This window comes from Xiphophorus hellerii, chromosome 12, assembly GCF_003331165.1.
Source record: "Xiphophorus hellerii strain 12219 chromosome 12, Xiphophorus_hellerii-4.1, whole genome shotgun sequence".
Classification (NCBI taxonomy): Eukaryota; Metazoa; Chordata; class Actinopteri; order Cyprinodontiformes; family Poeciliidae; genus Xiphophorus; species Xiphophorus hellerii.
The window spans coordinates 25,642,962-25,670,005 of record NC_045683.1 but is presented as its reverse complement, the minus strand read 5'-3'; the positions used below and the strand labels follow the sequence as shown (position 1 = coordinate 25,670,005).

The window sequence follows — 27,044 nt, the reverse complement described above, 5'->3', positions numbered from 1 at the left end:
CAGAATTGATGACGAGTTGGCGTTGAAGGAGTTTGAGAGAGAGAGAGAGAGAGAGAGAGAGAGAGAGAGAGAGAGAGAGAGAGAGAGAGAGAGAGAGAGAGAGAGAGAGGGACACGAGTTGAAATATGCTTTTGTTACTACACATTACATTTTAAAACACATTTATTGTAAATATAAATGTTTATAAATTTAAGATGTAATTTTTACATTTCAGGATCATGCTAGAAATGTATTCCTGATATTTACGGATATGGATACTCCATGCGCCCTTCTCGTGCTGGGTTCTTTCTGGGTATTCTACATCTCTCCAAAAGTCCAAAAAATGCACGTCAGTCCGTCAAAATTGTCCTAGAAAACCGATGCTCCGTTTCGAATGGTGTGTGTAAGACACGCCTACCCAGTGGACCGGTTCCCTCCCCGGCTTACAAATGGAGCGCACCCTTCAGTATAGCGTTAGCATCTAGCCAGTCTGAACTCATACATTTCGTTTCTTTGAAAACAGCTGCAGGTTACGCTGTTAGTACAGTTTTCTGTATGTATTATTGTTTTTGGAAATGACGTCTTAATATGACAAAACTTCTCCTGTCAGTGGTGAATGTGTTGTCATGCGCTAAGACATGAAGTTTTGGACTACAAGCATGTCTGTTTTTATAATCTTTATGCCTTTCTGCGGTTCCAAAATTGGGATTTAAACTCCGCTGTTTGTCAGCTGTCCTTCCAGTTACAGCCATGTCTGACAGGCACCACTGTTCATGTTGCTCCCACCCCGTCTCCTCCCCCAGTGTTCATCAGACTCTGCATGAAATGGATTTTGAAAGAGGTTTGCATTCATTTGTCAAACCAATGGTGTTAGATTATTGGACAGTTATAGCTTTCCAAACAAAACTATCTTTCGTGTGTTATTTTCTGGCCTGTGTTAGTCGTTGCCAGCAGGGCACAGAGTTATGTGCCACTTCTTTCTGCAGGTATCTGGTCAGCTGCCCTGGATGGAGACCTGCAGAGAGTCAGGCTCCTTGTCCAGAAGGGGACTGACCCGAACATGAAAGATTCAGCTGGGTACACAGCTCTGGTGAGTCCATTTGGAAGATGTTTACCTCTCATTTGCTTTTGCCTCTTCAAGTCTCTGTCTGGCCGTATTAGTTTAGGATATGATCCTTGCCCATTGTGATTGATTGAAGAGATGGTTTAAATTCCCTCCTTCTCTCTCCTCTGGGACTTGGGGTCGTAGTTCAGGTATTATTTTTAAAACGACATTTAAAAGGCCTTCATTCAGGAAAATAATATATTTCTGCTATATCTGTCCAGCCTCTCAGTAATGTTGCTCATCTTATAATTATGTTTGTAAAAATCGGTTAATCCTAATATGTGGTAGTCTTGACAAACAAATCTAGACTTGATCCATTTAGTTCTGTCTGGAGTACGGGGGAAGGTTATCTGGGAACAACTCCTATATTATTCAGAGGCACTACTTACATTCCTTATGGGCTGGTTTTCAGCAGAACCTCTTTAGAGAATCTGCTGCTTTCATGGGCATCATCTGTTGGGGTAGCAGCATCAAAGCCAGTGACTTGGAAAAAAAACAACAAGCTGTTAAAGAAGGTTGTTTCTATTTTGGACTACTTTATAAGCTCTGGGGATGATTTTTTTTTTTTTAGATCATAAGCAATTTGATGCAGTTGATCACATTATATCATCAATAGAACTCATGAATTCATTGTTCTAGTTTGATTTAGAGATGTGGCCCAGTCGACATCTGCAGCTTTTTAGATTACAGAGCAATGCTACGATCTGAAGTCCGTTTTTATCCACCCAGCTCAGCAGTGTGAATACGTATCCCCTCAGCTGACAATGATATGAAAATGGGATCTTTAATTATATTGCCTTATTCCTCAGGAAGATTAAAACACTAAATGTTTAAGTAAAATATTTCAGTACCTGAATTTCCTGGGTCAGGATGTCCAGTTTGAATCAGGTGTGAATAGGTGTGTAGCCTGTGTTGTAACTGGTACCTTTATGTCTTTCTCTCAAAATATTGACAGAGTATTTCTAAACGGAACCATTTTAGGCCCCATCCTTTGTTTAGGAATGTTCTTAGAAAGTTCTGAGATGCATGACGTGTTAGAAATCTATTGTGAATTGTTATGTGATTTGGTAATTGTCTTAAAACTTGGCATATTATTAACCAAAAGTGAATTATCTCTAGTTTTGTGTTTTTCTTTTGTGTGTGTGTGTTTTTTTTACATAATGGCCCTAATCCAGTTTTTTAAATAGGTTTTCTTTAATGCTTGACTATTAAATGCCTGTATAAGCTTTACAGGCTTCTTTTATCTCAACTGTGTGCTGTGCCTGATCAAACATGCACAATGAAATCCTAATTTCTGCGCTTTGCCTCAGCACTACGGGAGCCGTAGCGGACATCTTGCCGTGTGCACGTTTCTCCTCGAGAGCGGCGCGTGTCCGTCCCCTCAGACTCCGGGCGGGGCCACTCCGCTCCATCGAGCAGCGTACTGCGGTCATCCGGACGTGGTTCGGCTCCTTCTGCAAAGCGGTGCAGATCCCACCCTCTGTGATGACGATGGTGCGAATCCTTTGCACAAGGTACGCAACGATTATCAGCGCTACCATTCCACAGAAACGTCTTTTTGATGATTTATCAATGTTTGTGACTATTCCTCTGCTTGATGCTCGAGCAGGCTGCAGAACAGGGCCACGCCAAAGTGTGCCAGCTGCTTCTCGAGCGTTGCCCGGCACTCTGCAGCCAGGGGAACAAGAAGCTCCAGCTGCCCTACCAGCTGACACAGCAGGGAGATCTGCAGGAGATCCTCAAACCACCCCGGTCATAATGGACGGAGATGCTAACATCTCACACGCACACAAGATGAAAACCATACATGATGAAGACTGAGTGTGGGAATCGGTGAACGTGGAATAACATTTTTAACCTCCGACATTGCTCCAGTCTTTGATCTTTATTTCACCGCCTTTGTATCGTCTGTACTTCTCAAACTTCAACAAAACGTGCAAACGTTTCAAAACCTCATTTTGAATTCAGCCAATGAGTTGATTTTCTGGATAAACTTGGTTCAGCTTCTGTGAAGTTTTCTCGAACTAGAGGGTCAAAAACCCTCTGAAAGTTAGAGTTTTAGAATGTTAAAAGTGGATCGAATCTAATTTATTTACGTAGCACATTCAAGAGCAACCGCCCAAAGTGCTGCACACAAAAACAACAACAATGACGGTAATTCCAACATGGAAGATAAGAAAAATAGAAACATTAAAGGCCCAACATGTGAAACTCTATCAGCACTGATAAATCCAGTATAGACTGCTCCACATTGGTGTGGCTGTGCAGGATGTGAGTGAATGGTTCTAATCTCAGACAGTAGGGGGAGCTATTGTCTAATGGAAGATCACAGTGTTTGGCCTTGGCGTGTAAATTTCATGGCATCTAACAAGAGCGAGCTTACTCAGTTTTTCCTTCACACCACTGGAAAACTTAATAGCAAAACTTACATGAGCGCAAACAGCTATTACAGTAAGATGGACACCAGCGCTCAGGCATACTGCATCTACAAAATACAATCTAGCTCTCAATCAAAAGGATTGATTGGTGCCTAAGCCATCAAACTATTTCATTTTAGTAGAGTTTTCAGAGTTATAAACAACATGAACAATGTATTTTTCCTTTTTCTGAATAAAACTCAGTTTAAAAAACAAAATCCTGCTCAGCTAAAACAGATGGAAATACTTTTAGCTGTTGTCTGGCATGTCTAACATGTCAAACCATGTTAAATATGTAACACATGCACGTACAGGAGGCAGATGAACCCCCCTCCACCGCTCTGCCCTCTCTCCTCCTTCTGCGAATGTGCAAAACTTTTAAAGCTCTCCTCCCGTTTCCCTGCAGCCCACGCGGATCGGGAACCCACGGCAGAAAAACTTCTCGCTGCAGCCTGGCGCACTTTCATTGGGTCCGCCGGTGGGTGGTGTTTCCAAACTACCCTTCCAACCACATCCATGCCGTGACTGGGGGGGTGCCAGGCCACATCTGGAGCTCATTGCTGCTGACGCCACACAGCACACGGAGCTGGGGTGTCAGGGGGGTAGGTTGGGGTTGGGGTGGGTGGGGGGCTGTATTTCAGCTCGGTGGATCTTTGCCAGGAGAGCTGTTTATGCTCGGTGACAAGTTCCTCCCCCCCCCCTCCAACACAGCGGAGGAGCTGGAGCCGGTCGTATCCCCACTGAATGTCAAGTGACAGTGAAGGCAAGCGGGTTTCTGGGGCCTTTATTCATCTCAGTGGCACAAAAAACAAGAAAAAGTACTTTCAGAATTGAGAGGCTGCTTTACATGACACCCTGACTAATAGACCAGCCCCACAGCATCCTCTAAAAGTGTCCCACTGCCACATTCTGTGAAACACGATCAAAGTTGATGTTTTAGATTTGTGAGCAGTGAGGTAATGAAAACCCACCGAAGGAATGTCGAAGGCCTCAGTCGTTACCGATCATTTTTCCTGACCTGGTTTGAATTTGTTTCATGTCGAAACAGATGATTTTTTTTTTTTTCGCCCCTCCTTTTGAAATAGGTCTACCTATATGGGCTGGGAGTTTTCACTTAAAGTGAAGACTTGGACAGGATTCCAGAAGTTTCAGGAATTAGGATCACTGCTCTATTTAGAAAGCTTTATTTGGAAAGCAATGAAACTTCCTGGGCCTGGAACCCACTTCCACCATAATGAGTCCAACTTAAACCGGTACTGGATGTTATTTTCCCCTGAAATAGAAGGTGGTCTGTGTGCCATGCTTGCATGACGGGATTTTTAGTCTCATTTTATACAGTACGCTTGTCTGCGAGTAGATAATGAGAACGGCTTGTCCTCGGACCTCTGGAGGCTGACAAATATCTCTATGCAGAAGAGGTGGCGTTGGAATGGAACACACAAAGAAATATATATGAATCAACACATAAATATATAATACTGTTTTCTATTTTATATATATATATATATTTTATGGGAATCTGTCTATCTTCTCAAGATATAAACGTAGATTGTTCTCTATCACTTTTAGCACAATTGAATTAACCTCCTGAGACCCAGCAATACATTTTTGTCCTCTGTGGAGGACATAGGTTTTTTTGTTCATAACTCTGAAACCATACATGCCACTGTGTTAAATCCTGTTGGTCCTTAGAGAGGACATCCTGGGCCTCGAAATGTGTTCATATTTGCCACAAGAGAGTCCCGATGTCCTCTCCAAAGGACATACTGTAATAAATAAATAATAACATGTTTTGAAACTTTTTCAATTGTAGTGATGTTTTTTCACTCCAAAGAGTCATGTAGTGAAAAAAAAAAAAAATTCAAAAACTTTTTTTTTTCTGGGTCTCAGGAGGATATAGAATAAAACAAATTCTTTGTGAATTTCTGGAAGATATTTAGTATTTAGGCTTTAAATCTAGAAACAAACAGCGGAATGAATGAAGGATTGATGAAAAGAACAAAAGGATGGATGGACTGATCAATGAACTATGGATGGAAAAGTTTATGGAGAGATAGTTGGAAAGATAGATGGTAGATTGGATGGATGGATGGAATAATGGATGTATGGAGGAACGGATGGAGGACAGATGGATACATGGATGGAGGAAATGATGGATGGATGGAAGGAATAACAGATGGATGGACGGACAGATGGATGGATGGGTGGATAGATGGACGGAGGAACTGTTGGATGGATGGAAAAACTGATGGACGGATGGATGGAACTTTTATACAAAAGAATCAACAATAATTCTTGTTGTATAAAAGAATCAACAATATGTACTATGTACATAGTACATCTATAGTACATAGATGTACTATGTACATAGATGTACATACATCTATGTACTATAGATGTCCAGCAGTGGAAATGGTTAAACTCAATCCAGCTCCATCCTGTCCCAGAACCAGGTCTTTTGTTTTGCGTTTAAATGTTGGTTTTCACAGATGAAAGCATCACCTGGTTCTTATCTCCCCTGTCTCCACCTAGACAAAAGCTTCCTAGCAGCCCTGGCAGAGCCGGGGCCCATCAGAGCTGAAGTAATCAAGTAAATGGCTGGCAGATGGGCACGCACTGAGATGGAGAGCGCCATACTCGGGGGTTAGGGAACAGCTTCACATTCTGCATCCTGCTCCGGCGAGGCTCTGGGCGACGGGGGCGTGTGTAATCAAATATATGGGAGCTGATCTTCAGAGTTGCCTCATAATCCAATTTGGCCCCGCTCCCACTTCAAAAGGAGCGTGTTGTCTGCTGGTTGATGGGATGCTGCAGATCTTACACGCCCGCTTTCCAGGTCAGTGGGTGATGGGATCCATGAGTCCAGAGGCCACAGATCAGCTCGTCCAGGCAGACAGCGCCGCGGCTATGGGAAATGTCAGAGTTATCAGGTGATCCAGCCAAACACAAACAGAATTAACCGATGCGTGTGTGTGTTACTGTCATATATTATTCTCCAAAGCAAAAATGTTTTAAAATGCATGCTATGGAAGCCAAGTCTTAAACTATACTGAAATCCACACATCTGGTTGATATCAAAACATGGCAGACATCATGCATGATTGAGAAAAAGTTCCTGGGTGTAATTATGTACAGTCAACATGCTGCACCTCTTGTGTGAGCGTGGGTACATCTTAGGAGGGGAAAGTTTATTTCCCCAGATGTGTTTTTTTTTTTTCCTTTCTTTCTTTGTGCCCTGGAATGGATGGCTACGTTTCTTTTTTTTATTGATTATGGAGATGTAATCTTCTCGAAAGCTTTGCCAGAGAAACAACATAAGCTGTTCCATATGACTGAAAGGGCAATTAATGGAGGATTTGGAGTCAGATATCTGGGGCCATTCATGGCAGACTGTTGTTAGAAATCACGCAGTAATTTATCACCCGCTGAATCTCCACAGGAGCTTTCCAAATCGACCGTGCTCCCCTTGTTGTGTTGCTCTAAAGTTTTCCAGTCTGTTATTTATTTTCGTCCGCTGTTTGCTGAAGACAATTTGAAACCTAATATCTGCTTTTACCTTTCTGTCTTATAAACAAAAAAGATCTTTTCTGCATTCAAATACAATAAAATTGGATATTTACCCACACTGTAAACAATTTCAGAAAATCCTGATGATGATAGCTTTGCTTTGTGAGCTTCTGATAAGTTAACTGACCACGTCTGAGTTAAATGGAGGAGGTATTTTAACGCAACACCTCAAATATACAGCTTCCTTTGTGTGACATGAAGGGAGAATCAACAAACATCAGGAAAGATAGAGTTCTGTCAAGTATCAAACGCTTCACACTACACTCAGTCAATCACCCGTTCACACACTCATGGTGGAAAGTTACAGTTCAGTAGCTTGCCACCATCAGATCACCACCAGCAGGCAAGTTGGGTGAAGTGTCTTGCACAAGGACACAATGACACAGGCGGACTTGGCGGGGATTAAACCGGCAACTCCTACCAACTCATGTTCATCATTATAAACGAATATTTGGAAGCATATAACAACCCCCCGAATGTCCAGCCTTCTTACCCTTCAGGAAGAAGATGAGTTCAGTATACCAGAGATGAACGTGTTTGAACAGCAAGAGAATGCCGTTATTCTCTTGCTGTTCAAGAGAACAGCAAGTTATTACACTCTTGTACCATGTTGGGACAAGAGTGTAACAAGTCTTTTACCAACATGGACTGAACAGCCACTCAGTGGATGAAAGGCCAAGTAAAAATGTATTTGTTTTCTCAGGTATTGTGTGCACTGGGCCTAAGAGTAGTGGATTCCCCTGAGGAAATGCATGATGTAGTTCCATTTCTATAATTAGGCCTCTTCTTGGTTTGCTCCTTGATTGCTACGGCCTAAGTTCCCTCAGCGTTCTACCTCCTCGCTCTCCGAGTCAATTGGAGAATTCACCTCAAGATTCTCTGCAGGTCTCCTCACCGTTCCCCTGGCTGCTCCCCTGGTTTGCACTGTGTGGACTCACCACCATCGACCCACCATACTTATCTGCCTGTCCATCCTTCAACCATTCTTTGTCTGCTCCACCTTCATAAGGAAGAAGAAAACAAAAGGGGAAACACCACCAACAAACACCACTCCCCACCATCAGTCAACCTCAGCCTCTGTGGGTAGACTCGCCTCCTCCTTGGAAACCCCAGTAAAGCTTTCTTTCTTCCTCATCCCGTCATCATATTTTTACCTTTCATCACCCCCTACCTCTGCTCCTCAGTGCCTCTGCGGAAGACCTTCACAGAGTTCCAAAAGAGCCATCATGGGCCTATTGGAATAAGGTGGATACCTGAAAGACAGTGGGTTATTTGTGTGTGGAAGAGTTGACTTTACCTTTAATGCCGCAGTGAGGTCATGCATTGCTGTAAATGCGGTTTTGTGCACTGGCTTGAGTCACCACTTCAGGTCGTTCCCTGACATCCTGAAGCTCTCCCAGCATGATGCAAGCAGTACTGACCTTTGTATATTGTCATGTTTACATTATGCCATTGGGAGTCTTCTCACTTCTCACCACCATAAAAGACAACATAAGAGGAAAGAAAGGACATTTTGGTGACTAATTCATTGTGTTTGTGCAGTGGTGCTCAGAAATACAACTCATTGAGCATTTGAAATTCAACAATCTTCCACGCTGAAGCCTTCAGATACATTTTCAGTTGCTCACAGACCCTAGTGAGCCAAGCTGAGGAGCAAAGGTGATAATCAGTCACACCTAAAGCAGAGGAGCTGGCAACTCATTCGTTAGGTAGTCCCCAACAATAGCAAACAGCGAAATGGTCACAGTGGTGGTGACAATCCTTCCTTTCAGCCCGGCTCGCTGCAGGGAATGCAACACCGGGCTGCACGTGTAATTGAACAAGATGGGTACGCTGATGAACTAAGACTCATAGAGACATGCCGCGGCTCTGTCAGCAGGTGCCCAGCACACACTGGTCCATTCATATGCGCATTCCTGTCTCTCCACTCGCTGCCCAGCAGGTTCCTCCCAAGCCACTCAGGACAGGGGTTGACACACACAAAGGGTCTTCAATCTGCCTCTGACAACAGCCAGCATAAAGGCCCGGAAAGCCACAACAGCATTATGTCAAAGAGCCGGCTGGGGGTAGAGAGCAGCGCTTGTGGATGGGAGGGGGGCACTGCCGATGGATGGATGAGGGCTGGACACAGCCAGCACGGTGGAAGGCCCGGCTGAGGTTTTTTGTTTGTCCATAAAGGAGGATATTTGTACTCATTTGGTAACAATGGAATGCAAGCACACACACACAGAAAAAGGGGTGAGGGCAATGAAACACCACATTGGGTCGACGAAGACGCTGCGAGGGAAATCATCATGCAAAGTGACGACATTGTTCTCTCCGAGGATTGCATGGCTGTGTTTGTTCTTATGCTGATGTGTGGCTTCGCCTGCCTTTGGTTTCTCCTTTTGCATAAGGTGTTTCTGGCTCTAACAGTGTCCGGCACATTTCCTTACGCTGAAAAGGCGAGCAGGGGAGATCAGAACATGTCCAACTCACTGTGGAGCTTTTGTAAACTGCTTCTAAACAAAAGGATTTAACCGACTTAACAACCCTTATTGTCCGGTCTTTTATCTGATAAGGACTAATTTACATTATCTCTTCCTTTGTCGATGTCCTGTGAATGTTTTAGCCCTTCCTCACGGAGGAGGTGGAAAAACGGTGTTGTGTAATTATTAATAAAAAAATAAACTTCAGGCCGTCATTGTACAGCCTTTCTGTCTGCTCCTGTTGGGAGGCTCTATAAATGCTACGGGTTTCTTGAGATACCATGGCATGTGCACATCACAGACATGAGTTAATGATTAATCTGGCTTTTTGAAATTGGCTCCATTCATTGAAGCGCTGCTTTCATTTTGTAATGTAGCTTGATGAGTCACCATAGAAATAAAGCCTTGCAAAAAGATACCTCCAGAACCACAAACTTCAGTGTATTTGTATTCCTCCTCCCCTCCCAGCCCATTTGAATGTACCTCAGTGTAACCTATTGCATCTTATGCTGCCTGTGTTCACAATGGGCCATTTTTGTGTTGTTAGAGCTAACTGGTGAACAAACAGCATCTGGAAGACTAAGGAACACACAAGAGAGGTCAGGGAGAAAGTTGAACAGAAGGTCAAAAGGACTGTCGCGATAAACAATAAATCAATTAATCGCATAATAAATGAAAATCATCGACCTCATTTTAATTTATCGGCTTTATCTTTTCTTCCTGCCTTTTTCTCTTTCTGTTGATGACACTGGATGAGAAAAGGCTCAACTCTGGTGCTCTCCACTGACCCCCCCTTCCTCATTTCTTTAGCGTAAGGGAGGAGTGAACTATTGCATCAGCTAGTCGATGTGCCCATCTTCTCTATTTAAATCTAATGATTATTGAAGGCCAATGTAGCATACAGACTTCATAATCTGCACTCTTTTGGTTGAATGTAGTTTTTATTTCCACTTTGGTTTTATGTTGTGTTTAGTTTTAAGTCGAGTGCATTTTTTTGTTAACGGAGACTGAGAGTCAGTTTTATTTTTGGTTGTTTTGTTTTATTTTGTTGACAAGTTTCAGTGTTAAGTGTTCTTTTGAGAATGAAGTGTATTTATTTTTGGCAGGATATCGCTTGCATTATTATGTCATTATCATTACATCATTTAAAAAATCTTCAAACAATATTATCGTTTATCGCGATAATGTTTGAGACAATTAATCGCTCAGCAAAATTTGTTGTCGTGACAGGCCTAGCTTTAAACCTGTTTAACTAGCGGTGCAGATAAAGAGCTCTTGCTTTTTTTTTTTTACTTTAGGACAGTTGTTGTGATGAATAACCAGGACGACAAGGAATTGTTTTTACAGCTTGGAGCAGCTGATAAGCATGTCAAGAGCTCAAATATTACCTGAACTACAGCCACAAATCCAAGAGGAGTAGAAAAGGAGGAGGAGGATTGAGAGCATGACCAAACAGCGGAGGAGGAAGTTCAGATCATCTTGTTCACTGATCGTAATGGGTAAGGATCATAAGTTCCACCTAGTCCTGCTAGTTGTTTGATTCAGATGTGGGGAAGTAGAGAGACGTCAAAAAGTTGCAAGGCATGGTCCCGTAAGGACTGGGGATTTGAGAATGGGTTTTGGCAAAGCTCCACCTTCCAGCAGGACAAAGCCCCTAAACCTAAATCCAGAATTGCAATGGAATAGTTTAAATCGGCGTACAAAAATAACCCCTCTTCTAAGCTGGTGAATAATTACTCCATTTGGCTGGTGTGCAGTTGCCTATTTTAATGTCTTGCTCATCTGTTCTGGACCGATTTCGCCCTGACCTGTTTTTGATACTTTGCTCGTCTCCTGCCGTCAGTGGAAAAGAATAAGCAACCAAATGCATAAACAATCACCATATGCCGAAAGTTCTGCCAGAGCTTTGATGTGCTGCCTAAACCTCCTTTCATTGTTAACAGATTGGAGCACATCTCAGAGGAATTTTGTATCTGTGACACAAACACACACACACACGCAGAGACACACACGCAGACACACACGCACATACTCAGACGTACTAAAAGCAATTGTCAATAAAACATCGAAGCCCCAAACTGCTGCTGCATCAAAGATCCCCTCAGTCTCGTTTTGTTGCTGAAGCCGTAAGATGTGGCCGATGGCGGCACATGCATGTGGAACTCTCACTGTTAGTTGCTCTAATAAACACGCTTGGTGTTCTTCTGGTATGTATGCGGTTGTCAGATTCTCGCTCCATCTGCTTATATAGTTAGCAGCTCGCTTTGAAGCTTAAAACGCTGGGTGCAACATAAAGGCACTGTGACTTTTGGAACCAGTCATTCACTATCACTGGAATCATAAACTAAAAATATGTTGGGTTGAAAGTGAAGATGAAAGACTCTCTTTTATGTACTGTATGAAACTATTTGGCCTCTTGCAGATAAGGTCTTTCTATCTCTTTTTTCAAAATTTTTCTTTACACTTGCAGGTTTCAGATCATAAAGCAAATTTTACTTTCAGACAAAAATAGCTGAAGTAGATACAAAAAGGCGGTATTTAAATATCTAAATGATTGGCAAGAGCTGGCTGTGCGAAGAGGAATTTTAGTCCACTCTTCTTTGAATTATCATTTTAATTCAGCCACGTTGGAGGATTTCAGCCATAAAAAGTCAGTTTAATGTCATTCCAATGCATCTCAATCAGATTAATGTTTGGACATGGATTAGGAGACTCTAAAAACAAGGAATTTTGCCCCACTGCATCATCAATCCTTTACCATGCCAATTTGCTTTACCACACATCCATCCTGCAGAGTTTTATCACCGAAAAACTCAATCTTAGGCCAAAGCATATAAAAAGACACACACACTCCCTAATGAACATTTGACACTCAGATACAATTCAGTAGTTGTTTTTGACACAGAGAGATTCCAAGAAACGACTCTTTTCTATACCTGGAAGCTTTTAGGGTGATGTTCTTCTATGTGGTACCAAAATAATTGTTGGTCTTTTTAAATCCTTACAGTTCCTCTTGTAAACTTTTAATTATTGTGCTGACTCTAGACATGGAGAGGTTTACGTAAATGGTGGTCTAACTCATGAGGATGACCACATCGACCCCTTTAGAGTAACATGTTCTCTTGTCTTTGTCATTTTTGAAGACTGGCATAGAGAAATGGGCTTCTGTGTCACTAGAGAAACAACTCATGTGTTGTAAGTTTCCAAGACAATACCGATGATTTTTTGTTGTTGTAGGGATTTAGTGAGTGAAATTTTTCAACTACCAAAAAAATAATCTATTTATTTGAAAGAGTTTGAAATACATTCTCTTCGGGAGTGCCGTACACCCTGAATTGTGTTTTTATAAAATTCTTCTAAACTCGGCCTGTTTTTAGTTGTTCGTTTTATGGCTTATTTCACAATTTGGAGAGCAGGAGTGAATAAAGATGTGCTGGTTTTTCCCTGAGTGTGGAAAAAAATCTATTTTCTGACCTTCTTTTTGTTTTGTTGTTTTTTTTCTCCCACTGGTTCTGATTACTCGCCTTTTGTGCCGCCCTTTACTTCATACAGCCCCGTCTGGAGCCACCACAGGACTAAAACAACTGTTACACATATGGACTGGTACTCCCCAACTCCCATAAACAGACTTTGATGAGAGAAATTACTGGAGTCTCCCCTTCACATAAGTTGCTGAACACTTTAAACTAACCGTAATGCGAAAAATATATAACGACTCCAAGGAGCCAGACTTTCTTGTAATCATTTCGAATGTTCTTGATTATCAGTTCTCAAGACTTTCTGAAAGCATTTCAGAGGTTTGCTTTGGACATTACGTGTTTATTCTCTCCACGTTTTGATCAAGTTCAGTGCTTTTAACTACCGTCAGAACACTGGATTATTTGTTTCTTTACTCTGGCCTGTGAATCATTGAGACATAAAACACCACAAGAAGCTGATGTTGTTCCTACATGCAGTAAAGGCCAAAATCACTCGGCACCCTGGCAGATTTGGTTTTGGAACCATGTTATTTCTCTCTATAAGTTTGTTTTCAGGTTTGGAACGTTATTGGGAAAAAGAAGATATGTTCTCCACTTTAATTTACATTGGCTTTTACAGCAATTCTGGCAACTTCTCATATTTGTTGATCATCTTTTTGCATGTCTCCATTGATATCTTTGACCATTCATCTACTCAGGTGAACTCCGAGTGTTTGAGATCAGAAAACCTCTTTGCCATTACCAAACGAAAAAACTAAAATATTGTCTCAAAAGCAATACATTGTCACTAAATTTTAAAAAAAAGCAAAATTCATGGTATTTGGAAACCACAATAAATACGAAAGCAATGCAGTCAAAAATAATTATCGACAGTGTCGATTTAGAACGAGTTCATGGGAGTCCAGTATGACTGGGTGTAATATTGGATGATAAGTTTTGCTGGAAACCACAGATCTGGCAACTAAAAGCAAAATTACCCAAAAGTGTTGCTGTTTTGAGGAGAATAAGATTTGTTCTGGACCAGAAATTGCTGCTTATATTATATCAGCAAAACATTGAGCAACATTTGAGTTATTGTGTGAAAGTTTGGGGCAATACATACAGAACAAACTTACAGTCACTGCACACAATACAAAAAAAATAAAAATAAAAAATCAATCAGAAAATGTTTTGACAGAAAGGGTGGTTATAATTTAAGAAGGAAATGTCAAACAAACAATATATTAGAACAACCATAAAGAGTTTTTGCATATCAGTGCTACTGTGGAATGAAATAAATGATGAGCTCAAACAAAATACAAATATAAACCATCTTAAAAAAAAACTTTACAAAAAGGAGCTCATTCCAAAATATGTTGTGTAGGATAGCTGTCTCAAAGACCAAAAATGCTGCTGTTGATATTAGGAAAGTGTCTATTTCTTCACCGTATTAGCTGTGTAGTTTGAGTTATTGACGTGCTGAAATGCTCAATTTCACCCTAAACTCCCTGATGTTGTTGGTGAGGATCTGGACATAGTCGCCCGTTTTCATGATGCCATTGAAAAACACTCCCAAAGCATAACGCTTCCACCACCCTGCTTGACCATGTGGATTGTGCTCTTTGGTTTGCATGCGTCTAACATTTGAATGCTACAGCTGTGTTTTTGTCTCATCCAAACACAAAACAGAGGACATATTTTTATGTGCCCAGATGGAAACTCGCAAAGGCTGAGTGGGCTTTCATGTGTTTGAGAAATGGCTTCCTCCTTGGTCTGCATCCATGGAGTCCATCAGCATCTGTGCAGCGTTATCTTTGGGCCTGCCTCTTATTTGTATTGCTTGTATTGCCCTCCACTTCTCCGGGTTTGCTTCTAAGACTCGCTGCACTTTACAGTGAAATTTGCCAAATGAAAGAAGACAAGACTCAACTGAAAATAAGGAGAGTACACAACTAATCAGACGTAAAATAAAGGCAGGCTTTTTAAAAAACCCAGTGACCCAGTGCTGCTCAGAACCACTTTATGAAATTACTGGACAGTCTGGCTTCAAGGAAGCAAAATATAAAGAAATGAAAGCTGACCCGAGCGTCTTGCAGTGTACTGTTCACTGATGCTCAATAAGCTGTCGTTCAGACATTTACACACACTGACCATCGACATTAACATCATTCTGATTTGGATTTCAAGAATAAGAATTTGCCTTGAATTACTAAATTTAGTTCACAGGTTCAAAAGTGTATATGCAGCCCCAAAAATTATAATATTTGGAAAAATGTCACTTAGAAGGCTGCCGAAAAATCTCATGCTTCTTGAAACCACCAATAAGCAACATCAGACCACTTTTCTTGTCAGTATTGGTAGCGGTCTACTGCAGAAATACAGCACTGTCAGCAACCAATCAGAGCCAAGAGGAGAGCCTTAGCACTGTCAATCAAGCTTGTGCACGCTCTTCTGCTCACATCCTCCGTTTTGATCTCTGCTACGCTACGGCTAGTTTCCCACAACAAAGAATGCTATCAACACTCAGGCTAGTTATAGCTGCTGATGATGGCAGATAAAAAGTTTTCCTGTAACTGTTAAGTTGTTTCTCAGCCATTAGCACATTCATCAGAGCATACAGGAGCTTGATTGACAGCATTAAGAACTTCCTCCGGGCACTGATTGGTTGTTTCTGGCCGGGAGCGATGATGGGCAATAGGAGCAGTGAGAAAAAGCAGAGGAGTTGGATTTTTTTACAGATTATCTGTCTCATACTACTGCCACAACAGTATAGTATGTTTATACATTTAAAAAACATGTTTATACATTTAAAAAAAAAAAAAGTATAAACCATTGTTTTAAAATTAAAATTACATACTACATCTTTAACAAACTTATATGGGTGAGAGAAAATCCGCAATAAATTCAAACTTGTGGATCCAAAGTCTAAAATGAATGACATATTGATTGTTTATTGTAACTTTTAACTGGCCCTGCAGCTGTTGTTGAAGATTTAAAAAAAAAGTGTTACTCTGGCTATCTCTCGCTGGAATTTCCAGTCATTACCCAACATTTATTTTGCAGGCATGACAGTGTACTAAAAGGTAGTTCCATAACGTCATCCTCCTGACTGATAGGAGCCCAAGGCGAGGCTTTAATTCGAACCAATATACCAGCAATAAAACAATGTTTGCTTTTGACAGAAGTCGGAAGGTGGAATCGAGTGGCTTCTTGAAACTCTACAGACGAGCAGCTAATAAAGTACGTTCAACTTTGTCGGCCTCCACTTTGTCTGAGCAAGATAACCGCCGCATGGAGGATGAGAGGTTAACACATGTTGAGGCACAAAGCAGTGTGTTATGCCATTCTGTAATCACACTACAAAGCCGGGCCTCAGCTGTCAGTCATTTGTCAAACCCTGACAGGAAATCAAAGCCCACATGAGGTCCTCAGAAACGAACGACATGTTTGATCGGTCAGAGCGAACTCTGCATTTGTGCTGAGCTGGCGACACGTTTGAAATTCTGACGCTCTTTGAAAATCTGCCAATTTTTTTATGTCTGAACATTAAAGCAGTTTTGCTGTTGTCGTTGTTCTTCAGCATCCTTTGGACAGGACGCTGATGAGTATGCTTATGTTTCTGGGAGAGAATTAATATCCATGTTTGTTTGCTAAAGCCCGACATAGAAAAACACACTCAGATTATTACCCAGACATTCAGTCAGCAAACATAGCCACTGACAAACCTTTGCTCGGTTTGGCTTTGGCACTTTAGGCTTTTGTAAGAAAGCCTAAATTTTACCTTTTAAAGTTTGCTTTCTGAAAAGACTTGCATAGATAACTTACTGACACTTGCCATTATATAATCAACCAATGTTGACTGTATTGTTTTCTAATCAGATTTTGCTTGAATGTATATATTTCACAGCAAAAGCACAAAATCTTAAGTATTTTTGTACACTTGAAATAAGACGAGACTAACTTGGAAGTTTGTTCCCATGTTACAAGTGAAATAATCTGCTAGTGTAACTAATACTTTTTCATCACTAAAGAATTATTGACTTAAAACAAGCTTGCATAGCTTGCTTAGAAGTTACGTGTAAGTTAGCTTTGTCTCAATATTTTTGAGCTAGAAACTAGACCAAAAATACTTTGAAATTCCTTCAAAAGTATAGAATTTGTGTTTTTGCAGTTTTGAATAAGAATTTGGCAAGTAAGGTTAGACAAATGGAATGGACTGGACTGATTTGTGTATTCAAAATAGTTAGATTATTGCTTTCTTGTTTCAAATGTACTATAAACACTAGTGCAAAAAAAAAAAACAAACAAAAAAAACTAAATTTCTTTACTTAATTCGCCCTGGAAAAAGGTATTCATACAGATTTCAATTTCCACGAAACAGCTAGAAACTTTAAAGTATGAAGTTGAAATTGTTTTTTAAAGAACTAGACATTTAAAGTGTGCTGCCCTTTTGTACTCGTATAAAACCTCTAAAAAAATTGCTTTCAGAAGTCATCTGTCTTGTAAACAGTATCCACCTGAGTAATCAGAGGTTTGTTAGAGGACATTAGTGAAAGGACACAACAGACAGGTCAGGGAGAAAGATGTGGAGCAGCTTGAATATGTCACAGAAAAGTGGAAAGAGTTCTGACACAGATTCAAGCTGACCAAAAGACAATGGTCAACCTAAACTGGGATTCTTTACAAGGGGGATTATTGCTGCAGAAATACACAGCTCATGTGGGAGAATGTGTTGAAGGGACAACTTTTACTCTACAAATCTCACTTTTATAGGTGAGCGTTGGAATGGGCCGAGAATCTGAGAATCTGTGACAAGACTTCAAATGTGGTGTTCATCCAATCTGACTGCGGTTTCGCTATTTTGCAAACAATAATGGGCAAAATTTTCAGTTTGAATGCACAGCTGGTAGACACATCCCAAAACACTCTGAAATTACAACCACATGTGATGTGCTTCTACAAAACATGGAGTCAAGGTGGCCACATACATGTGCACGCCATACTTTTCAGATTTTTCTTTGTAAACATATGTCCTTTCTTTCCACACTAAACTACAATATACTACTTTATGTTGATCTCTCAGATATAATTTCATTTAAAAAAAAAAACCCATGAAGTTTTGTGGTGGAAATTTGATAAATGCTCCAAAAGTTAAAGGGATGCAAGTTACTTTTGCGGGACGTTTTGATGAGAATGTATCACACTGGCTGTTCTTTTATGCTCCGATTATTGTAACCAGCACTGTGTTTCGCTGTTGCTCTTATGCTATTTTATTATGTATCTGTTTTATCCAGACCGTAGTACAACCCAAAGAGCGCGGTGCTGGATGGCCAGGTCTCTGCAAGACTTGGGAGACCGCCATCAAGGTAGAAAGTTTTAGCACGAAACATGCCGGAAATGGCAAAAAATAAATAAATAAAAATCAAGTGATCAAAGATCACAAAAAAGCAACAAACTATAAAGCTAAATCAAAGTTTGAGAGGCTTAAGTTTTAGGAGGCGAATGAAAGAAAATCTAACATATTAAGGAGAATAAAAACAGCTTTGGTTGATTCGGATTGATCAGTGCCATGCACCATTAAATAAACGTTTGTGTGTAATTATTAGATTTTTGGAATGACATCCATTATATGTTTATTTATCTATCCATTTTAATTATTTTAATGTTTAAAAAACATATATAACTCATTAATAAGTTATTTAATCCTGAAATCTCAATTCAACATTTTTTTTGTCACTTAAAACCGTTTTTGGTATAAATGTTAATTCATAAAAAAGTTTATTTCATAACTTTATTAAAAAAGAAAGTTTCTCACTATGATCTTTCAATAACTTTTTTTTAAAACCGTCAGCATCATTGAGACTGATTCTGATGGGTTCATCTTGTTACATAATCATGAAATAATTAAATAAATACTAAAATAATTATGTTTTTGTTTTACAAATAATAACAAATGAGAGCGATATTATTAGTTATCTAATCAGTTTTTAATCGTTGAAACATAAATACAGACACAGAATGTTTATTGATTGTTTATTGTTTGTTTTATATTTGTATTCATAATTTTATTGTTTATTTTGATGTTTATTTAAAGATTTTTTTAACTCGCGGAACGGTGCCTTTGGCCCTCCATAAGTCTTTTCCGTAGTAGACTTTTACTTTGAAAGCAGAAAAGCGGAAGTAGTCTGTGTAACGTGCGTGCGCTGCCTCTGTAATGTGGAGAATATGCATACTCAGATTTAAGAGGGGGAGGTTTGCAGCTGCCCGGGACTCTCTCTTTGTGGAATAGCATTTATCTGCCAGGAACGGCCAAGTAATATTTCTCAGGAATAATTTTAGAGCTACTTTGCCTTCTGAACAGCTCAACACGGAGCGGATTTTTCTTCCCGGGTGTCTCGCTGGCGTCAGTTGGAGAAGTTTAGGACGCAGTCTCTCTACAAGTGAGGAGCGTAGATTTCATCGCGTGCGAGACGTGTTGGGATAAAGGGACTACAAAAAAAAAAAAAAAAACTGCTCTCGCTTAGTTTCTTCGGACCTGATTAGCTTAGGTAAGACGCAGCAAAAATGTTCTAAACGGAATAACAAGCCGAACTTAAATTACTGAATTCACAAACATCAACAACAACAAAAAAAAAGAAAAAATGCTTTTTTAACCAGTTTTTTTGTTTTTTTTTCGCCCTGAGTTGGGACCACATTCTTTTCGTCCATCGCAGAAGTTTGCCTGAGATATGCGCAAACTTGTTAGCTAAAGCTCGACTCGGCAGAGATTCGTTAACGGACCCGAACTTTAAAGGCTGGATACTCCGTTTTTTTTTTTTTTTGTAGTTCTTTTTCTCCCTGGAAGTTTTCCTGCATCCAATCTCAGCTCAGGACTCTTCCCTGTTCCCCTGACCCACTCTGGCTGTTCCACAGCTCCCCGCCACCAAGGTGAGCTGCTAGTTTTACTCTCTCTCTCTTTGATTCGGCTTCATTTTACGGTTTGTTTACCTGTTAAAGGGGTTAGCCATTGTTTGCCGCGGGCCTAAGTTAATGCTATTAAAGAGACTTATTTGCTAAAAAACAGAGGGTTGGAGAAAGAGCGACTGTCCTTGAGATAATACGCTTTTGTTTGCAAAGTATGTCTTTCTTTAAGTCACTTATTTTGCCTTGTAAGATACACTTTATCAGTGGATGTGATTGCAGCCACACTAGATCCTCTCTCCCATGCTTGTACATCAAATTGTAACTTTTTCAAAGAAATGTTTTGCATCAGTACTGTTGAATCTAAAAACTGAGGAACTTTTCTTTCTTCTTTTTTTTTTTTTTTTTACAACAGTAAACGAGTTTGATTCTCGTATCCTCAAACAGTAATGGTGCTTTTCTGCCTGAGAATGTATCACACGAGGCTGCCTGGTTAAAATGTCAGTGGATGGATCCTGTTGGTCAGTGTAACATCTGTAATGAAGGCTGGGCTTGATGTTATGTAGAGCTCTAAATGTGGTGTTATAAAAGGAGAGGGAGAGAAGATGTGTGGTCTGGAGAAGAATCAGCAGGTCTGCTGGGAGTTCATCAGTACAAGGGTGGTGGTGTTGTTTTAGCGTATAAAAAGAATTAAGGAATAGTTTTAACATTTATAAATTGTGTTCAACATAAACCGTGTATGAGTGTACTTCTCAGGTACACTCATACCCAAGTGTAGGGGTGTACATACACTCATACACTTAGTGTATGAGTATATTTAATTCTAATATAAAAAGAATTAAGGGATAGTTTTAACATTTATAAATTGTGTTCAACATAAACCGTGTATGAGTGTACTTCTCAGGTACACTCATACCCAAGTGTAGGGGTGTACATACACTCATACACTTAGTGTATGAGTATATTTAATTCTAATATAAAAAGAATTAAGGGATAGTTTTAACATTTATAAATTGTGTTCAACATAAACCGTGTATGAGTGTACTTCTCTTTCTGATAGGCGTATTTGTCATAAATGTGTTCCAGCCTTTTTAAGACTTGATTTGTTTACCCTTTCTTTATTTTAAGCAAATGGTGTCTGTCTTGTATGGCGGAAAAACAGTAATGGTGCTTTTCTGCCTGAGAATGTATCTCAGGCAGAAAAGTGCAAATGACACTTTGCCATTTGCAAACCAAATGGCAAAGTGTCGGATGCCTTGTAAGCTATTGTCTTTACATTTCAGTCTAATCACATGACACCTGATATGGTGCTGGTGTTGGACCCCTGTTACAGATTGTGTGGCTGCAAGGTAAAAAAACAAAAAACAAAAGAAGAAGCAGCAGGAAGGTGTCTTGTTTTTGTAAAAACAGTAGCCTCGGGTGGAATGGTCTGATGCTCTTGGGTCCACTGGGCTGCAGCCCCGAGCAGGCCGGCCTGTTGCTGCTAGCTGCAAGCCCCGGCTGAAGTGGAGAAGGGTGGGGATGCGGGGGGTACAGAATCGGGGAGCTGAGGAATTTTATGCATGGGTGGCGGTGAATGGTAATTATGGTGCGGGCTGTGTGATGGGTTAGGCCTGTAACCTTTGTCTTTGTATAATGAGAGCAGCTAAATGTGTCATGCATGTCCTAATCAGTTTAGTCTAACCCCTTTTTATTCCTGGCCGACGTCCAGGGAAATACTTTGATCGCTTCAGGCGGTGGGCGACAAAGCGGGATCTTACCAAACCGATTAGTGATCCGCTAAAAGGATTCTCAGTCAAATGTGAGTTTTGTAGATTTGTAAACTTTGTGTTGAAGCCCCGTGTCTCGTTTTTAGCACTTCTGCAGGTTGAAGGCACCGAACAGCAGACCTCTCTGAGTTTTCACAGATTTAAACTTGTATCTAGAAAAAGTGGAATTTGTTTATTTAAAAAAGTCATAAGTTTAACGTTTTTTTTATTAGTTTCCAGGAAATGTTGGCATTGCTTCTAAAGAGAAAGCAGAGGATGCTGCTAAGAAAGCGCAGGCTACTACATGCCACATTCCTGTCTCAAGCTCCTTTTAATAGTGCTTATCGGCAAAAAATGGCTGCATGGCTTCTACAAATAACAAATCACGTGAAATCCAACTTGTTGAAACCAAGAAATTTCCTTTTCCAATTAGAAATGATCACATAGTTGATACAAAGTTCCATATAAGCAATTCTTGGCTCATATTTGTTAAAAGCTCAAGAGTCCTCATCATGTCAAATTTCAAATATGAGTATTTATATGAATTCATATGCATTACAATACATTTAAATTGTTTACTGAATTAATGTAAATCTGATGTGTTGAAGCATTTATGATGAAATAAATGCACATTTTTATGCTGCAATATTCACCACTAATTCCCATTTGAAGATTAATGATCAGATAATCATCACCTACGTGAACTTCTACAGGAAAGGTATTCTACACTTTCAGTGTTAAGGTCCAAAACCACACAGGCCTCTTGGGTCAAGATGAGTATTTTCCAGGAAACGGTAGCAGGTGTCCACATTTAGCTCGTGCTCCCACTGGAGGGGAACATGACTAAGTAATCTGTCACCCCCTAAAGATCCTACTTTAAGTATGGAGAGCCGGTGAAGGCCGGTGAAGCTGCTCCGCTGCGGTTTCCTCCTGTGTGGCAGTAGAGACGCTTTTCTTGGAGCGTTACCAAACATTGACTCACAGCTTACAGAGCAGCGATGACCAAACTTCTTTATCCCCTTCGGACCCCCCTCCTTGACCCAAGCTCAGCTGCTCCAACACTAGGCCATTCTTGGAAAGTGAAATTGAATTGGTTTTCAGGGGAACACAATGAGTGTTTCAGAGAGGAACATTCATAAAAGCGATTATCTCCAAAAGGAAACCACAGCTGCCTCTGAGCTGGGACTTTATGTGCAAACGTCAATCAAGATGGGTGTTTTTGTTGTTGTTGTCTGTTTGTAACCCTGATTTTGTGAAGAAGTTATTAAATTTTCTGGATGATCTCAGGCTTGAGTTTCTTCGAAATGTCATGGGACCAAACGTCATTGTGGAAATGACGGCCCGACAGCTTTTGCTTTCTGTTTACTCTACAGGCTGGATGTCTCCCTTTTTGTTTTTTTATTATTAGTACTATTTGTTGTAAGCGGTTCTAAGGGGCGGGGGAACGAGTGGTTTATGCGTGTCGGTTTGGGCGAAGTGTTAAGCTGTGTGGACAGATGCTGCTGAAGTAATGATCCAAGCAGATGTGGCATGATGGGGTCACCCATGTGAGCGTGTTCCTGAGGGGACCAGGAGTTCCTGTAACCCGATTAGCTGAAAACAAAATGGGAAACGCGGTAGAATTACTGCCTTTAAGTTCAAAACTTAACCATGTCCTTATCTTTCCAAAGCTATCTGAGCCTGCTGCAGTTTCTTATCTGTGTTTTGTACATTCATTAAAAAGTACAGATAAGCAGAATGTTATCTTTTTTGGGGGGCAAAGAAAGCCTCTAGTGACAAGAATATTTGCTGTTTTGACAATAATAGTGTGGATGGGCTGCTATGACAACCATGTGAGAAAAGTATTAATTACCGCAACATTTACACCCAAATTAATAAGAAATGATTAACATTGTTTATTTAAAATAGATGGACAACAGTTCCCACTTCTGTTAAAGTTATCTAATATATTGATTAGTAGAGTTCAAATTCTGTCATTTTAAAAAATTTTCCCCAGGTTTTGTTATTTTTCCTTCTTTCGTACACAAACATGCTGCAGTTGGCTGCTTAATGCATTCGCTGCCTGTAAGAAAGAGCAAAGCAGAGTAGAGTTGAGACGAGCATAAGGTAGAAAAGAGATGTTCATGCAGTTTTGTTTTAGCTAGAAATCTGATTGGATGCTGTCTTAACTTTACAAAAATCAAGTTCTGCTTTAAAAGATAAAAACTTTATGAAACACAGCAGCTACATTTAGTAGTGAAACTGTACTGGTAGTTGGTACACAGAAATCCAATCAATCCCTTTTTTTTTTTTTTTGTACCTCGCCAGGAGGTCTTTTTGTGGCTCTGGTGTCCCTTATTTTTCTGGAAGTAGGCTGACAGGAAAGGGGGAAGAAAAGGGGGGAAGACATGCGGCAAATGTTGCCGGGTCCGGGAGTCGAACCCGTGACGGCCACGTCGAGGACTCAAGACCTCCAAACATGGGTCACGCTATGCCCTACGCCATCACGGCACGCCAATCCCATTTTTAAACCTAAAAATAGCACGGATTGATGGCTTTAAAGAGGCCAAATTTGGAAGATTTGTTTAGTAACACCGTAGTGTTGGTTCTTTGGAGTTTTCTATAGGGGTGTAGAGATTGCAAAAATTACTGATCTGACCTACCAATTCTGATTTTGGCCGATACCTTTTTTTTTTGTCTGAAATGTCGCTAAATATAGCAAGAAAGTCGCTGAGTTGGCAACAATGGGGTAAATATGGTCAACTGCAAATGTGCAGACATGACCTGGTGGGCCAGTCACAGTCAAACCTCTCTCACGGGAGAGCAGAAGAGCACAGTGGCTGATTTGTGTACATTTGCTGAAGTGGATAAGATCGGCTTCACATGTAAGTATCGGCCGATTACAAATCTCCCAAAAATTCAGGAATAAATTGGCCAATAAATTGGTGCACATTAGTTTCCAAGCATCATCACATGTACTTTTTCCACAGTAACAATAAACAAGATATCCGCAGTTGCTCATAGTTTTAACCATGTTTGTAAAATAGCGCTAACTTTAAGAGTGATGGCTGGAGTTTTTGGTGACAGGAAATTTTTTGAAAGGTTGAATTTTTCCTTTGCTAGCTTCCAAAACAAAGGATTTGGGTGCTTTGTTTTTTGTTTGATTTTTAAGCCATCTGAATAGCAGTGTGCAGCAGTAGGTGGACCACAGGCTGTGTGGCATCACAGTAAGCTCAGTGCAGCCAAAGAAAACGGGACATTCCTTCACTTTCATTGGCACCTCATAAAAAGGACTTTCTCTCTCTCTTTTTTTTTTTTTTGAAGAGATATAATGGAAAATCTTCAGTATTGTAGCCATAACTTTTTACATCGTTGGTCTGGATCCCAGTAACTGGTTTATGTCTAACATAGAGTTCATATTACTGGGATATTTCAGCTGGAAAGAGTTGTATTTCAAGACTCCTGTAGCATGATACAAATAAATGTCTTTTTGCTTTGATAATCCTCCATCCTTGTTTTACTGTTTTGCAGATATTGGTTTGAACTCATTCTCTTTTTTTTTTACATTTTTATAGTGTTGTGCTGTGAATGACGTGCAGCTGATGTCCCAGGCATCTGAATGGAGTTCCAGTCGTGTAAAAGCCGCCGGTTGTAGCTCTGTCAGCAGGATGCTGATGAGACCAAGTGTAATTCTGCTTCTGACTTTCTTCAACCAAGTCTTAAGGACCCATTGCCGGCCTGCTAACACAGATGAAGGTACGTTTGCTTCTTTTATTTATTTTGTTTTGTACAGTGCTTCCTTTCCATGCCCCAGTTTCACTGAGACTGACTAATCTTTACTGTGGCCTTAAGGAGGCCGTCCATTGATAAGCGGAGCTTTGTTGTTGGGATAGGAATGTAATCCCAACACGCCTCGCCCTTCGCAGAAGTCCGGTCTTTGTAGCGTTTCTGTTCGCTGACCACCCCAGTTGTTTTTTGTTTTTTTCTTCTTCGTATGACTTTGCATTAGAGAAAACAGCGCAGTTTTCTCTGAGCTTATTAGTGATTACTTCACAACAAAACTAGCTAGCAGAGTTTTGTCTTATCTTCTTTTTTTTCTTTTTTTTTAACTTGCAGTAAAGAATTTTGCCTCATCGGTTCCACAAGTTGAACTTTGAAAAGAGGAAAAAGGCGGTGTAATCAAATCCTTAAAAATGTGTTTCTTGGCCACGGTCCAGCAGTGTAATAGCCGCCTGAACTCGTGGGTAGATGGGCTGTTTATGCTCTGCACTCGGAAGTCGAAACCAACAAAAGAATATGATAAAGTTCAGCGTTATAATTGAAGTTAGGCAAGAGGGTCTCTCTCTCCTTAAAATAAACCCGGTGTGGCTGCGTTGAAGGCAGCAGTGGGACAGGGAGGAGTAAATGACTCCCATGTGTAGCCTGAGGGCAGCTCCACTGCCTAGCAGCCGCTGCTTCTCTCCTCCTTTTGTAATGAAAAGGTATTTGTTGTCACTAAGAGGAGTTTACTGCTCTGGAACTATAAATTAGTGTTTTTAAAGAAAGGGTGCTACTTTAAGCCTTCCCTTATCCTCAAAGTTAGGTTTTCTGAGAGGAGCGTTTGTCTTCTGAGGTGAGCCATAAATTTTCACTCAAGTTGGGGAGGGGAAAGGAAAGGAGTCTGATGCTTTAAGACTCCACCCAGCTCTCGCTCGCCAAATGGCCAGGTACTATCTCTGTGCATCTATGCTTTTTCTTTTCTTTTCTTTTTTCTCTCCCCCACTTCCCCCTCTGACATTTTGCTTGGGAATCCTTCACCCCCTCCTGGTCCCCTCCGCCTCCCTGCTGGTTGACGGATGGCTTCAGCTGTCGACGAACAATCGCAGCTGAGGCATTTGGTTGCGTTACTTTTGTCTTTGTCAGAGAGATTAGATGTTTATGTGGAAACGCTCTTGTTTTATGCAAGTTGCATTGTTTTGCTCTTTTTTTGTGTGATGTCCCCATAAGAAAAGAGCAAATTCAAATTTAGTTAAACAAATTCAGTTCATTCATGTTCTTGTGGGAGGGGAAGTTACAGCCATTCACAAAGGTCCAGCCTTCCTAAACTTTTCTGCTGGGTGTTTCTGAAATCTTCATCTCAACTCTCTATTCATCTGAAAAAAAACCACCACTCTTAGGTTGATAATATGACCTTTTTTTTCTCCATATCTTTACTGATTCTTATTTAAATGATAAATTATGTTTTTGTCTGGATATATTCTGCATTACATTTAATCTTTCCAGTTGTAGTCTAGAGACCACTATCCAATGAAAAAAAAAATATGTGTATAAAATAACAATAAATGAAAACAATTTATTGACAACCATTTATGTAGCTCCCAGCTGACATCGGCTGTTTGGGAACTGAAATGATGCTGCAATAAACAACCAGTGTGACAAAAATA

The 27,044-nt window shown here is 40.4% G+C and overlaps 2 protein-coding genes and 1 long non-coding RNA gene across 8 annotated transcripts in view; 2 read left to right on the top strand and 1 right to left on the bottom strand.

Annotated features, from left to right (window-relative positions):
- The first annotated feature begins 421 nt into the window (after window positions 1-421).
- ankrd39 (ankyrin repeat domain 39) lies at window positions 422-5,084 on the top strand. Its single transcript, XM_032577470.1, has 4 exons — window positions 422-820; window positions 966-1,069; window positions 2,395-2,598; window positions 2,694-5,084. Exons 1-4 carry the CDS (start codon window positions 730-732, stop codon window positions 2,841-2,843), a joined length of 549 nt encoding a protein of 182 aa, XP_032433361.1. The 5' UTR covers window positions 422-729; the 3' UTR covers window positions 2,844-5,084.
- A 14,141-nt stretch (window positions 5,085-19,225) lies between these two features.
- The window catches only part of fgfr1a (fibroblast growth factor receptor 1a), a 33,698-nt gene continuing 25,879 nt past the window's right edge, over window positions 19,226-27,044 (top strand). For 2 of the 6 annotated variants that reach the window (XM_032577700.1, XM_032577696.1), the window contains exons 1-2: window positions 19,226-19,921; window positions 25,197-25,377. In XM_032577700.1, the coding sequence (XP_032433591.1) occupies window positions 25,224-25,377 (154 nt within the window). In that variant the 5' untranslated portion in view covers window positions 19,226-19,921; window positions 25,197-25,223. The remainder of the gene's footprint in view (window positions 19,922-25,196; window positions 25,378-27,044) is intronic. The other 4 variants (XM_032577701.1, XM_032577699.1, XM_032577697.1 and 1 more) reach the window with 3 other exon arrangements.
- Window positions 20,830-21,521, bottom strand: LOC116729277 (uncharacterized). Its single transcript, XR_004341123.1, has 2 exons — window positions 21,112-21,521; window positions 20,830-21,064 (listed from the first exon to the last, which is right to left on the bottom strand). It is a non-coding gene; the product is annotated as an uncharacterized LOC116729277 (long non-coding RNA).